The following is a 15871-nucleotide window of genomic DNA, read 5'->3' on the forward strand; positions in this document are numbered from 1 at the left end:
TCTGCTGCTGTTTTGTTCCTTCAGTTTTGCTTCATTGTTATACTCCACAAATGAGTGAAATCATTTGGTACTTGTCTTTCAGGAATGAGAATGTTTTATAGATTCAAATTTCAGACTTACAAATGCCTTAGATGACAGGATTTTAGAAGCAAACAGGAAGTATTTCTTTCAGGGTATGTTCATCTAAGTCTACTGCCTTTCCCCCTTAACTCATTGATTTCTTACCCAGCTTGATCCAACAAGCATCTTGCATGAATTTTGAACACAATAGATATTTAGGCATCTTAGATGTGAAATACATGTTAAAATGACATTCAACTGACTAGACCAATGAATCTGATTGACTGAAACTAAGCTGAGTCGAAGACTTATATCCATACAAACTTACACACGAATGTTCATACCAGCTTTATTCATAATTGCCCCAGATTGGAAGTAACCAACATGTCCTTCAATATGTGGGTATACAAACTGTGGTAATCAGTACTATGGAATATTATTCAAGAACAGGAAGGAATGAGATACCTAGCCATAAAAAGACATCAGAGAATCCTGAATACATATTGTTAAATGAAAGAAGTAGACCTGAAAAGGCTACATACTATATGATTCCAACTAAACGACATTCCAGAGAAAAAGAAATTATGGAGACAGTAAAAAAGTCAGTGGTGGCCTGGGGTTCAGGGGGAGGGAAGGATGAATAAGTGATTTTTCAGGTGAGTGAAACTATGCTGTATGACACTGTAATGACGGATAACATGACATTATGCGTTTGTCAAAACCCAGAGAAAACAAAGAATCAACCTTAATGTAAAGCATGGACTTTAGCTAATCATAATGTATCCATTTTGATGCAACAATTATAACACGTTTCACACTAATGCAAGATATTAATAATGGGGGAATCTGAGGGAGAGATTAATATGATACTCTACTTCCATTTAGTTTTTCTGTAAACCTAAAACTACTCTAAATAATAAAACCTATTAATTAAAAAAAGTTCTTGAAACTACCCTCAGTAATGCAGCACGCCTTAGCTTTCTAGGTAATTACTAGAAATAGGTTTTCAGTGACTTGATCATTTCATCAAATTGGCTTTTGTCAAACTGATTTCCAGCAATTTGGCCTGCTTGCTGCTGAAACCACACTGATCTTTCTGTTCCTCAAACACACTAGGAATTTTTCAGCCAAGCTGTTTTCTCTCCCCTTCCCCAAGGCTGCAGCCAGCCTGGCTGGACCTTACCATTCACATCTCAGCTCAAATGTGGTCTCCTTAGAGAAGTCCCCAGTGACCACTCTGTCCCCACAAACACTTCAATCACTCCCCACCCAACAAAGATGTCCAAATCATAGTCCCTGGAATTTCTAAACTTGCCACTGCCCTTGGCTGGTGGCCTTAACCCCCCACTTCCTGTTCCCTCCAACAATTCCTGGCTGAATAGCTGCAGTAGCTCTGCCTCTCTTGGCCCCTTGGTCCTCCCAGCTTTCCCACCAGAACCCCAGCCCCAGGACACATTTCACTGCCCCCCAGAACAGCAGACTTCTAGCTTGCTGAGCCCTTGGGCCATGGAGCCTTTCAGTTTAGTTTCTGCAGAAGGCGCCAAGACTCACAGGCAGGTATGCTGAAGAGCTTAGGGTCTGTGTTTGAGAACAAAGAACATCGCCTCAGAGCAGACTGCAACACATGGGGCAACCAAACAAAGCCTGAAGCAGTCAAGGGACAGCTTTTCTAGGATTTTCAGGCATTTGGGGCCATATCTGAACCCGTCACTTCAAACAGCTATTCTTTAAATAGAAAAATGAGTGTTCAAATTAGGAGTAGAGATAGCTGCTATGCAGGGCTAAAGTGGAAAGGAAAAACAGTGGTGACTGTTTCCTCAGCATTTGGGCTTGTGTCCATCACTCAGCAAAAGTAAACCTGAAAAGTAACCAGACTCTGGCCCCTCAGAGGACAGCCACACTATCAACTGTTGGCACTTGAGCATGACCTTCCGTTCAGGGTGGAGTCTTGGGCCTCCCTACTGGAAGCAGCTTATTTAAGAATTCCTTCTGGCCCCACACCTCACCTTGAGATGCTCTGGAAACACAGATCTCCCCATCTTAGCCCATGCCCAGTGCTATCTTAGCACTTCTTAGATACTGGTACTCCACTGCTGGGCCTGCCCCATATTCTTCCCCTGCTAACCCACTCCTTGTAGGGTGAGGAGCGTAGATGAGGCTGTTACCAAATGTCCTATGTGTGTGTTTGTCTCTTTACAAGAGCAGAGGCCCCCTGAGAGCAGGAGTCAATCCTCTCCTGACCTCTGTGGTTCACACAGATCACACAGATCACACAGGTTCACACAGATCACTGGCTTCTGCAAATGTCAGAACGCCCATGGGCTTGTACAGAAAAACAAATATTGAGTAAAACTCTTACCACAGAAAAGCTCAAAGGAAAATAATTGAATTTTTACCAACGTTCAAGGTGGAAAGGCATTTTTAAACCTATGACACATCTATGATGTGTCAGAGATGAAATCACAAAGGATTAGATCAACAAATTGTATAAAGTGTTGTAAAAATACATATACATATCTAAGTATAGTTATCATTTTACAGATGAGGATAGTAAACTTAGGAAAGTTGAATATTTTGAGCAAGCGTGCATCCTACAGCTTGAAGGGAGCAGAGATGGGAATCCAGCCCAGGAACGTCCAACACAAAAGCTTGAGTGTGTAAACTGCCCTTCCCTACTGCCGGCTGTATTTACTGGATGCTAGACCAGGTGAATTATACACACAATTGTGGTATATATACACACACTTGTGTATGCAATAATACACTCAAATATTTGTAGTAAATGACGAAGAATAACTTTGTCATTTTTACAAAGCTTATGCAAATTCGTAAGGAAAGCCCATGGCAGGAAACAAAACCATCTGTAAAAGAAGAAATACAAAAAAATAAGTGTTCACTCTCCGTGGTGAAACATACACTAAAGTTTAATAGGCACCCATAAAAACACAAATGAAAGTTTAATAAGGCACCCATTTTTCGTTATTAAGTGGGCAGGGAAAAACCACACTGGCTGTGACTGATGTGGTGAAACTAGTGTCTTCAGATATTACTGGGGACACTGAGAATGTCTGCCATTCAGGAAATCATATATCAAAGGTGTTTAAGTGTCCTACTGTTAATGAATGCTATTTTCAGTCATTCACCAGATATTACTGTAAATCCAATTATGTACTGGGCATTGAACAAAGTACCACTGGAGGAACCAGACAGGAGTGTGGGTCCTGCCACTATGGATGGTCATGCCAGCCCCGGAATGACCAGCTGGAAACCTCATATGTGAGAGAGAAATAAACATTGTTCTTGTCTAGGCCACTGTTGTTTGGGGTTCTGTTACTGGTGGCCAAATCTAATCCTATTTATACAGAAGGTAAGTGAGCTTTCACCAGCTGGTGTCTGGTTTCTTGATGGAGTGGGAGGCAAGGTCATCAAAAAGAAAGAGCACATGGGAAGGAGATGGTCTAAGTAGAGTGGAGAAGATATGAAATTTCCACCATGGAAAGAGAGAATGATCTTATTAGAGAAACAGTAAAATGTCTGTGACAAGTTCCTTCATGAGTTTCCAGAAATAGATATTGAAAGAATCCAATTTTGAAATACCCTAAATGAAGATGTGCAGCATATTATTTATTACAGAAAACTTCCAAAATTATATAAATGCCAAACAGCAAGAGAATAGTTACATCACTGAGTATTTTTTAAATGATTGTAAGGAAAAGTAGACAGCAATAGATAAAATCAGCCTATGACACTACCATATTTATGTCTTATTTACCATATTGAAACAGTAGAATGCAAAATAGTTCATATACTATGATTACAACTATGCATGTAGGAAAAAATTGGGTTAAATACAAAATTACTAACAGTGTATATTTAATTTCCTTAATTTTGGTATGCTAAGTGTTATTTGAAAATGCCATGTGAGACTCGCCTTGTTGAATAGATGGATAATAACCTCTAAAGTGAGATGTCACGTGTCTCTCTGTGACCATCACAGAGCTGCTACTCAGGATTTCATAAGTAGCTGTTGAGTTGAGCTGCCTGAGATGGCGTGATGGCCGGGGAAGAACCTTCCTCTCTTTAACCAGTGTTGTGTTTTCTCTGTTGGTCGCAGGGTCTCTAGCCATGTGGTCTGCAAGACACATGTGGGCTGGGCTCTTTATGTGGATGTTGTGGCCCCCATTGGAATGGGGCTTCTGGAGGAGCCGGACCCCATCCTTGATGATAGTTTCCCAAAAACAAGATGACCAGTGAGTCACAGTGGAACAGGCTCCCTAAAAATGTGGAATGATGCTTCCCACTAAACGGGGTGCAAATTCAGAGCCCTGACATAGATGAGTGACCTCCATCACTGCCACGTATGTCTCTCATTGTTCCTTTGTTTGTTCTTTCCACTTGAATATTTGCTGAGTGTCAGCTACATGCCAGCCACTGTGCTTGGTGTGGGGGATATAGTGCTGCACAAGTCAGACACACCTCACAGAGCATACTGTCTGATGGGAATCAGACAATAGAGAGGTAATTACAACATTGTGGATTATCTGATGGGTGCAAGATGCCATGGGAACAGTCAGAGAGGGCAAGTGAATAGCCTCGTTGGAAATGAGAATTCATTATTTGGTAACTGACCTGGAAGAGCTCCAGTAGAGTAAGTGAGTGGGAGATGCAAATGGTTAAGTGCAGAGAAGAAGGCTGGGCTGGGGTTGAAGGGTCCTTGTAGGCTGGTCAGACTTTTAGATTCCAGGTGCCATGGAAGATCACTGGAGGAATTCAAGTAGGGGAATGATATGACCTGATTTACATTTTAAAAGCTCTTTAAGTGACATAGGATCTGGAAAACAGTGGCTCCAACTCAAAAGAGTACTGAAGGGAAGCCCAGGACGACAGCTGTGTGGCAGGCCTGAAAAATCAGCAGTCCAGATTTGGGGAGGACAGGGAGCTCCATAAAGAGGGTCTCTAGAGGAAAGCAGGGCTGGAGAGGATTTTTTTAAATATCTGGTGTGCTGAAAGACTAAAATAAGTCTCTGATAAAGGTGAATATTTGCATAAATAGAAAAACCCATTCTAACATTCAAATGGAATCTCAAAGGACCTTGAGTAGCCCAAACAATCTGGGAAAAAAACAAAGCTGGAAGACTCACACCTCTAAATTTCAAAATTTACTGTAGTGTTGGCCTGGCAGAAAAACGGACATATAGACCAATGGAACAGAATAGAAATAAGCCCTCACATATACGGTCAAGTGATTTTTGACAAGGATGCCAAGACCATTAAATGGGGAAAGGGCAGTCATTTCAACAAATGGTGGAAAACTGGATATCCACATGCAAAAGAATGAAGGTGGATGCTTATTAACACCATATACAAAAGTTAAGTCAAGATGGATCAAGGACCTAAATATTATACCTAAAACAAAAAAACTGTCAGAAGAAAACATAACAAAGAATTCACAACACAGGATTTGGCAATGATTTATTGCATATGACACCAAAGGCTCAGATAACGAAAGAAAAAAGACAAACTGGACTTCGTGAAAATGTTAAAAATTTTGCGCATCAAAAGATACTAACAACATGCAAACTTATCTGTATTTATGAAACTAGGTCAGTGGCTGCCTGGAGATAGGGGAGAGGATGAGGATGGGAGTGTGAGAGGGAAGAAACTTTGCACATGATAATATGCTTAGTATTCTGATTGTAAGGAGGGTTTCAATGTTGTGTATATGATCAGAACTGATATTGTACACAAGAAATATGTATAGTATATTGTATGTCACTCATGCCTCCATAAAATAATTAAAACAAGTGTCTCATCTGAAAAAAAAAAGATACTAACAACAGAGTAAAAAGGCAACCCATGCAATGGGAGAAAATATTTGCAAATCATGTATCTGATTAGGGATTAATATCCAGAATATATAGATAACTCCTAAAACTCACCCACACACACAAAAATACATAAATGGGCAAAAGACTTGTATAGACATTCTCCAAAGAAGATGTATGGATGGGCAATAAGTATGTGAAAAGATGTTTAACATCACTAATCATTAGAGAGATGCAAAGCAAAACTACAATGAAATCCCACCTAACACCCATCAGGATGGTTCCTTTCTAAGAACAGAAAACAGTGTTGGTGAGAATGTGGAGAAACTGCAACTCTTCTGCACTGTTGGTGGGAATGTAAAATGGTACAGCCATCATGGGAAAGATACGGCAATTCCTCAAAAAATTAAAAACAGAATCACCATGTGATCCAGCAATTACAGTTCTGGGTACATACCCAAAAGAATTGAAAGCAGGGTTTTGAAGAAATATTTGTACACCATGTTCACAGCAGCATTACTCATAGCATTCATTATTCATAGCCAAGATATGCAGTCATCAGTGGATGAATGAACAAGCAAAATGTGGTGTATACATACAATGGAATATTGTATTTTCCATTGTATATTCCACTGTATATTCCACTTAATTGTATATTAAGTGGAATTGTATATTAAGTGTTCATCAGTGGATGAATGAACAAGAAAAATGTGGTATATACATATAATGGAATATTATTCAGCCTTAAAAATTTAGGAAATTCTCACACATATTACAACATGGATGAACCTTGAAGACATTTTACTAAGCGAAATAAGCCAGTCATAAAAAGACAAATGCTGTACGATTCCACTTACATGAGGTATTTAGAGCAGTCAAAATCATGGAGAGAGAAATAGAGTGGTAGTTGCCAGTGGCTGGGATAAGGGAGAAGAGGGAGTTAGTATTTAATGGGTATAGATGTCAGTTTCACAAGATGAAAAGTTACGAGGAAAGATGGTGGCAATGTTTGCACAACAATGTGAATGTATTTAATACCACTGAACAGTGCACTTTAAAAGGTTAAGATGGTAAATTTTGTTATATGTATTTTAATATCTTACAACACACACAAAAAAGTATAGTATCAGACTCAGGGGGGAAAAAAGACAACACAACTAGTTAAATATGTGGGATTCAGTTGCATGACCCCTGAATATTATTATGAATATGTAAGTGTGTGTAGGGGGTGAAGGGCAGCAGGTGCTTCTTTCTGGCATCAAGTAGATGAGACTTCAGTGTTCCTGTATTCAATTGTTAAACATTTATTGAGCACATACTCCGTTCTCAGAACTGTGTTAAGCTCTAGGTACACAGAGATGAATGAGACCGAAGTTGGCTATTGTCTAGCAAGGAAGATAGGCAAGGAAACATGATTAAATATAGGGTGGTAAGGATACTGTTAAAAATATGCAATGACCTTTCCAAAAAAGTCTCTTAACTCAAGCCCTGGAGGCAGAAGTGGAGGTCAATGCAAAGACTTGGGGATGGGGCCAAAGGAACATCTCCCCACCCCCTTGTTCCCTTGGGGTGTACCAAGTAGTTTTGTATGGCTGCAATGCAGAGGGTAACATTGAAGGAGTGAGGCAGGGGTCAGCCATCCTCTGCCATCACAACTTTTCTTATTCTTTATTCTCTCTCTCTCTCTCTCTGCTACAATATGGTTGTGAAAACAGCGATGTCACTGAGGTAGGGGGATTCATAAATGTACTTTAAATTGTAATCTACCCCCATAAACAAAGAGTAATATGTTTAAAGAATGAAAAGTCTCCTGGAAAAAAAATGCAGCCTTTTTTCTTTCAAAGAATAGCAAGTAAATACAACATTTAAATATCTAAGAATACTCTTTTGTTTTACTTTCACAAATATCTGTGACAATTTCTGTTAAAAAAAAAATCTTCAGCTGGTTTCCAATCTACTCATGCACCCAGTGTGAACTTCCCAATGCTATGCAATGGACATATTTGAACAGTGAGCTTTAAGGCTGTATAACAGTTCCCCAAAATAGATAACAATGAACATTATGGATTTGTACACTGCGATTTAAGATTGCCCTCTGCCTCCTTACACATAAATAGTACAAAGAATTTAAGATGGGAACATTAGGGCCATCTGGGAATAAGCTTCAATTTCTCATTAAGAACAAACCTCAATCAGATGTGTTGAAATCTCCTACTTGACCCTTGTCTAACCTGCAGCCCAAAATCAAAGTAAAATAGAGCTAATCCCAGAAGGTAGGGTTAACATACAAGCCAACAGTCCCCTGTGTCTTTGAGAAGCCTAACTCACTCTGCTACTTTCTTCACACATTTGCTGTCTGGGAAAGAAGAAGCCCATGACTCTGAGGCAGGTTATAAAGCCCTTATTGGGAGGCCGTAAGACTCAGAGCAGCTATTTGAACATCAGTGGTGAAAATATCTAGTATTCTGTTGCCTGACTTTTCTAGAGTGAGATCGTATGGTTCTGCAATCTTCATGAATTTTCATTATATGTAAGACTTTTAAAATTCCTGGCAACAATATCTTACTTAACTAATTTAAACCATCCTCACTTATTAGTTGGAAATTTCTAATAGTCTGGTATTTTTAAAAATTACAATTAGCTTTATTCTATGGAGTCTCAAAGAATGAAGCTACAACCAGCTCCTCTTATTTAAAGCTCCTTTTTTGTTAAAGCTGGAGTTTTCTAGTGTAGGTAAAGAAAGAAAACTGCCAGCAATTTCCTACTCAGGATGAGCTTTTCATTAATACTGATATTTAGATATTTATTCTGTAACAAAATATGTACAAAACTGGGCATTGTGATTACATTTAGTAAATGAGAATTTAAAAATTAATAGCACAAACATCCAAAAGACAAACAACAACAAATGTTGGCGAGGATGTGGAGGAAGGGGAACTCTCCTACACTGCTGGTGGAAATGTAAACTAGTTCAACCATTGTGGAAAGCAATATAGAGGTTCCTCAAAAAACTAAACATAGAAATACCATTTGACCCAGGAATTCCACTCCTAGGAATTTACCCAAAGAAAACAACTTCTCAGATTCAAAAAGACAGATGTACCCCTATGTTTATCACAGCACTATTTACAATAGCCAAGATATGGAAGCAACCTAAGTGTCCATCAGTAGATGAATGAATAAAGAAGATGTGGTACATATACACAATGGAATGCTATTCAGCCAAATGAAAGAAACAAATCTTATCATTTGCAACAACATGGGTGGAGCTAGAGGGTATTATGCTCAGTGAAATAAGTCAGGCAGAGAAAGACAAATACCAAATGATTTCCCTAATTTGTGGAGTATAACAACAAAGCAAAACTGAAGGAACAAAATGGCAGCAGACTCACAGACTCCAAGAAGGGACTAGTGGTTACCAAAGGGGAGGGGTGGGGGAGAATGGGTGGGGAGGGAGGGAGAAGGGAATTGTGGGGTATCATGATTGGTGCACATGGTGTGTGAGACCTCACAGGGAAGGCAGTGTTGCTCAGAGAAGACAAATAGGGACTCTGCGGCCTCTTACTACACTGATGGACAGTGACTGTAATGGGGTATGGGGAGGGACTTGATAATAAGGGTGAAATGTAATAACTACATTGTGTTTCTTGTGAAACCTTCATAAGAGTGCATATCAATGATACCTTAATTAAAAAAAAGAAAAAAATTAATAGCAAAATTATCCCTTAATTGTACAAATAGAGATATACTGGATATTGTATATATTTGGATATAACCAATATTTTGCTTTGTTTTCATCTGATTAATGAAATCTGTGGGTGCTTTCACCATAAAAATTCACAAATTAACATTTATCCTTACACACTTATACCAAGTTTTGCACACACTAAATTTTTTTGATTTTAGAATGAATTTTAACTATATGTATTTATCTATGTATGTATTGTGTGTATTTTTGACCTTTCCAAATACTGGGTATTTGAGACACCAACCTCTGATCTCTGTCTTCACTATGTAAGTTCAATCTGTGAGTAAACACTCTTGTTTGTGAAGAAAAAAAACCAAAAAACCTGATATGCTGGGAGCATTAAAAAAAAAGTCTGATAAAAGTGAATAATGGGGAGAAAAGGGAATTAGAAAGTCCAGGAAAAACATGAATGGAGATATAATCATAGTATACTACTCAGCTTTTTTTTGTTTTCTATTAAATGTACATCACAGTGGTTCAACAGCCCCTTTCCCCTCCCGCCCACTCCCCTCCCCTTTGGTAACCAGTAGTTTCTTCTCAGTGTCTGAGTCTAATGCTCTTTTTGTTCCTTCTGTTTTGCTTTGTTTTTATATTCCACAAATATGTTGGATCATATGGGTATTTGTCTGCCACTTAGCTTCTGAAGTAACAATCTTCATATACTATGACACCATAAATAGTGATTATTGATTTCAAAACAGTAATATTTCTTTTCAGTGATTCAAGGGAAAACATATCTATTGAAAGAGAAAAAGAGAGACTAATAAAGCAAATGGGGTTTAACACTGAGGAATCTGAAAGACATATGTGAATTCTTATACTCTTGAGATTTCTGTAACTTTGAAATTATTTCTAAATAACAAGTTAAAATTAGTTTAGGCAGGAAGATACAATTGTATAATTGATATAATTATATAAGGAAGTAGAGGTGTGACACAGAAGAGCCAAATCCTCTATTACAGCAGTAAGTCAACAGATATTTAAAACTGTTCTATCTCCATCAACAGAGAGCAGTGTAAGCATATTGCTTTGTAAAGTGGTGGTAACTACCAGAAAAAAAGAGCAGTCTTTGCATAATGCTGCTGAGAAAAAGTGGAATTTTTTACTTTTCTTAAAAGAGAGGTCCTACACCTCTTAGTAAATTTTTAGGAATATAAAACAAGAAAAAAGGATTTTGATAATTTTAAAGACAGACCCCACAGCTGTTCTAGGAAGGATGAGTTGGAGAAGGGTACTTGATGACTTTACCTTGACTTTTGCTGCTAGTCAAGACAACACAAAATAGCCCATGTGGTGTGTTTCTAGAGCCCAGTTTCCAAGAAGGAGTATTAAAACTTACAGCAACAGCCTAAATATTGTTAAGAAATAGCACATGGAGTTTGCATGAATGTTCTACATAATAACCTGGTTCCTTCTCTGCTTATTTAAGAAAAAAAAAAAAAGAAAAGAAAAGCAGCTTCCTGTACTGATCTAGGGCACTGTATGGAGAGAAGTCGTTGAGCAAAGCCGGATGCAGCACCAATGCATATGCTCTGGTAAGTCACCAGAATGACAAGATTCAAACTGGCCAAAGGTTTGGGACAGAAGAACAGCCCTGGGTCAACAACACAGCAAGGAGCAAGTTCAAACAAAGCCAAAACTTCCTCTAGTCACTCCCCAGACAACAAGAGAGGCCCTGTGCACTGCAAGTAGGTTAGGGGAGAGGGCTGGGATGACTGACTTGGAAGCTGGTCTGGACCAAGAACCCTCAGAATCAGGAAGTCCTGGTCAAAATAAGGATCTAGAGGATGTCTGGGGTTAGGCTGGGCCTCACACCTAAGCAAAGAACGTGGGAATCTCTCAGGGTGGGGGACATCTACCTTTTCTGGAACGGGTTCTGCAGTCACCCATGAATGTCCACATCTGGAAGACACTTGTGTCTGGCATATTTTCCTTTACTGTGGCCCAGCCACTTCCCTGGAGTTCTGGAAACCACATCCGTGGTCACTGTCTTATTCTGACTAGGGAGTAGCTACATCAACCGAGACCAATGACACAGCACCACTTAACCACAGGGCCATTAACGAAGGTGTGCACAGAGCAGGGTGGGAGGGACAAAACGTGCAGGCTGCTTCATGTCAGACCAACCAGCTGGGGACCATCCCAGTTTTAAAGAACACTGAGTATTCTCTTTTCAAGAGATCCAGTGAAAAGATTCCTTTAAGTATTTCCATGAGGCATTTGAATATCATTATTTATAAAGGGTGTGCTGACTCATATCTTTTCTGAATATTTACCTCATTTGACTATGGGCCTCTCAACTTCCACGGAAGCTTCCTCTCTTGGGCCCGAGATGGCTCTTTCCTGATTGTATCTCCAAGTCTCTGCCTCTCTTTCTCTGCCCCCTCTCCTCCTGCCTAAACACAGGTATTCACCAAGATTGCTTTCCTGGGAACTTCTTTCCTCTTCATTCTTTCTCCTTGAGTGACTGTCACTCATTTCCTATAGTTGCCACATCTGTGCTGATGATAATAGCTGACAGTCACAGCTGCTTACTATGTGCCAGGCACTATACTAAACTCTGATTTAATCCTCACAACGCTCCTATAGAGTAGACACTGTTATTATCCCCACTTTTACATGGAAAAACTAAGGTTTGGGAGGAGGGGTGTTGAAGTAAACTGACTGCTTGAGGTCACCCAGTTCTAAGGCGCAGAACCAGGATTCAAACCCAGTCAGTTCACCTCAGAGCTTTTCCAACAGGCTGGGGCTATTTTCACCAGACCCTCAAACCCAGGATGTTGACCACCAGACCTCAGAGAGTGGCCAGGTGTGTTTGCACTGGTTGTTATATGATAAATGTAAAACATTTAAGATAGTTCCAAAGCCTGCCAACTGGCATGCTGTCCCTTTCCAAAGACCCTCCCTTTCTCAGGACCTCCCCATATCCAGCAATCCAGACGTAGTGCTGTGGACTATGGGGGCTTCAGGATGCTGCTGCCCTTGGTCCTCCCGGTGCTACCCCTGTGGTTAAATATTGTTAATGTCGCTTCTGCCTCCTCTTCCTCCTCCTCCTCTCCCCACCAACCAGTTCCTCCTCCTGACTTCCTTATTTTTAGGGCCCACACCTCACTGTCTAGTCCACCTTACATAGAGGTGTAAACCCTCCTCTAAACCCTCCTTCCTTCCCCACTGCCAACCTTCAGTTGGTTGCCTTGTCCTGTGGCTTTGACTTCTACCCTCTGTGCTCCTCCCACCTATCTCCTCCTTTCCCCTCCCTACGGTCTCCACCCTGGAACAGACCCCTTCTAACCCTGGCCCTGTACCCTTGGCCCCTGCTGGACTCTCCCTGGCCCCTGCCCCTTCCTCCTCCACTTCCTGGAGGCCAGGCATTCAAGGTCAAAGCCCACCCTCCCCACCTCGCTTCCTCATAGGAATCTACCTTCCAATCAAGGTGGTGCTCTTACGCTGCAAATGCCACCTCCATTTTACAGCTCCTTATACAGAGAAGGTATTTCACAAATACTAAATTCAGTCAACTGATACCCATTTTAGTTTCTGAAGTTTTCTACCTTATCTAAACACAATTTTCTCATCCTTGGAAACAAGAGAGTTACTCCCCTTTGTGTTAATAAAAGCCTTGCCTCTGCTACCCGCTCTCAAGGGCAGGGAGGCATTGCAGGCAAGCCCTGAGATCCCCAACAGGCTCCCTTTTGCCCCTTTTCCCCTAGGCCTGGCTGACAGCTCCATCTGCCTGATTCCTGAGCATCCAAATGCAAGGGACCACACAGGGATAGGGACTCAACTGATGGTGACACCCAGGGCCTACCCTCCAGGAGCTCACGGCTGGAGCTGGAAGAGAAAGATGTTCACAGGAAGAGTCAGATGATGACCCACCATCCATCTACATCTGGCAGTGTCAAAGGGGTGTTGCAGACAGCTGTGCTGGGCGCCAGCTTTGTTGAGGCATTCACTGAGCATTTGGTCCATGCAGAGTCCTGCTCCACTATTTAACAGCTCTAGGTGTTACTTAACCTCTCTGCCACTCAGTTTTCTTGTTTGTAAAATGGGATAGTAAATAATTTACCCCATAGGGTAGTTTTGAGACTTAAATGACTTGTATGTTTAGAATGGTGTTGTCACAGACTCTGTGCACAATAATGTCAGCTTGTTTTTATTATTGACATAAAGTGTTACAGGAGATTAGAGATGGAAAACACCTTTGCAAACTCCCTCTCAGGATCTCAGACACTTTCTGAACCTATAAGGCCAGAGGGGGGAAAAGTATAAACCCAGGAAGTTCTCTCCCACAGACCATCATCCAACCTCTGACTCCTAACCCAGATCTCATTTCTGCCTCCTCCCCTAACCACTCCTGCAAGTATGTATCAGAAGAGCTGGTGAGCTGCCTTACTGGGACCTGGGAGCCTTCTGAGGATGAAGGCTGCAGCTCTCACCCCCTCACAGGTCCTGTCAGCCTTACAGACCCACTTCAATCACTCAGTAGCTGTTTGTTGTGCAAGTGCTGTGTGAAGGCCTGGGCAGGGGCAGGTGCATTGAAAGCCAGCACGGTACTGTCCACAAGGCGTTCCGCAGATGGCAGGGCCTACTGAGCGCAATCAAGAAAGCTTTCTCTGAAGAGGTGACATTTGGACCAATATCTAAAAACTGGGTGTCATACTTTGAGGAAGGGAAAGGCAGGTCTCTCTGCCCTGCTTTTTTGCACAATGCCTGTCATGGGACTGAAAAGTCCTATATTCTACCTGAAGGATTCCCAGGCCTCCTGGCAGGGCCACTGTGAGGTTGTTCACCTTCTCTGTGAAGCTGGGCAGTGCTCCAGGGGAGCCTCAAAAACTACAAGAAAAGGGACCTCACAAGGTCAAGTCCAAACTCTGTCCCTGAGGCCACAGAGGCAGGTTTCTCCACCCAGAAGCCCACAATGGAGGGCAGGGACCTACATGGCAGTCGGGAAGTAAATAGAGGGCAAGCAGGGCCCCAGGTGAGGAGCTGGTGCTGCTTGGCAGCTGTAGGTCAACTTTGAGGCATGCTACCCACGGCCCTGCAGGGATGAGGGCGTTCCGCCGGATGAGGGATTAGACCCTTGAGGGGCCCCTAGGGAGTGAGAGGACAAGGCGAAGAGGACCGGACAGAAGAAGGGGTCAGGCCGGGTCGCTGCCTCCTGGTTGGCCCCCGTCCTCCCGGCTTGGATGCCCCCAACAGCTCCGGGGTCTCACACCTGCCTCGGCCTCCCTCTGGGGTGGGGTGAGGGCCTGGGGAGGGGGCTCAGGCAACAGGCTGCCTGGTAGAGCAAAGCTTCTGCAGAAACCCCTCAGGGTCTGCAACGGAAAGTCGGCGCTTTCATTTTGGTGGACTTGGGAAAGACCACCCCCCAGGGGGTGACAGCCACTCTCCGCCGGTCAAGCTCGCCTCAGGTGCCCCCCACATCCGCTCAAGGTGCAGCCTCCAGACCCACCGGCCACTCTCCCCGGGCGGGCCGCTCCCTTCCGTGGGTCTCGGTTTTCGCCTCTGAGATGCGGGGTGGGTGTCCCGAGTCTATGGGAGCCCCGCGCGACTGGGAGCAGGGGCGGCAGAGAGAGCACAGCGGCGGGGCGTCCGCTCCGACCCGGGGCCCCACAGCCTGCCCGGCGCTTCGGAGCCGCGGGCGCGGCGCCGCGCTCGGTCCCCGAGCCGCGCGGAGCGGGGGCCGCCTCCCGCCCGGCCAACTCCGTGCCCGGCGATGCCGCCGCCGCGCCCACTTACCCAGAAGTTCGCCCGGAACAGTGAGCCCGTCATGGCCGGCGCGCGTCGGGGTGCGGACGAGAGCGGAACCGGGCGCCAGCGGCCGGAGGCCTGACGGTCACTGTCGCGGTCACCGCCGCGGCCCCGAGCCCAACTTCGGAGTCGCGCCGCCCGCGCGGAGGCCCGCCCCGGGTCCTAAACCACGCCCGATTCCGGCGGCCCGGGCCCGCGCTCTGCGCCGCCTCCCCGCGTGGGACTGCAGGGCCGGGCCGCTGTCGCGCCTCGCGCCGAGACCTGAGCGGGTTAAAACCCCGCGGCGTCACGTAAAGACCAGGTCGTGAGCCTAAATTCCGCCCTCCTTCCGGGAACCTTCGAGGATTGGAAGGAGCTGGTCCTGCAGACTTCCAGACTTCGGCTTCGTTCCTGCCCATAAGCCCCCACCCTCCCCACCGAATTCCTCGCAGAGATACCCAGGGTCAGCGGGGTGGTGGAAGGAGCCCCCTCCTGACCAGAGGCCGCG

At 43.5% G+C, this 15871-nt stretch overlaps 1 protein-coding gene across 2 annotated transcripts in view; it reads right to left on the reverse strand.

Annotated features, from left to right (window-relative positions):
• PSTPIP2 (proline-serine-threonine phosphatase interacting protein 2) overlaps window positions 1-15623 on the reverse strand; it is a 74071-nt gene extending 58448 nt beyond the window's left edge. Inside the window, exon 1 of one of the 2 annotated variants that reach the window (XM_037016969.2) lies at window positions 15373-15623. In XM_037016969.2, coding sequence (XP_036872864.1) covers window positions 15373-15405 — 33 coding nt within the window. In that variant the 5' untranslated portion in view covers window positions 15406-15623. The remainder of the gene's footprint in view (window positions 1-15372) is intronic. The other variant, XM_037016966.2, reaches the window with a different exon arrangement.
• Between the last annotated feature and the right edge of the window lie 248 nt (window positions 15624-15871).

Source organism: Manis javanica, chromosome 9 (assembly GCF_040802235.1).
Source record: "Manis javanica isolate MJ-LG chromosome 9, MJ_LKY, whole genome shotgun sequence".
Classification (NCBI taxonomy): Eukaryota; Metazoa; Chordata; class Mammalia; order Pholidota; family Manidae; genus Manis; species Manis javanica.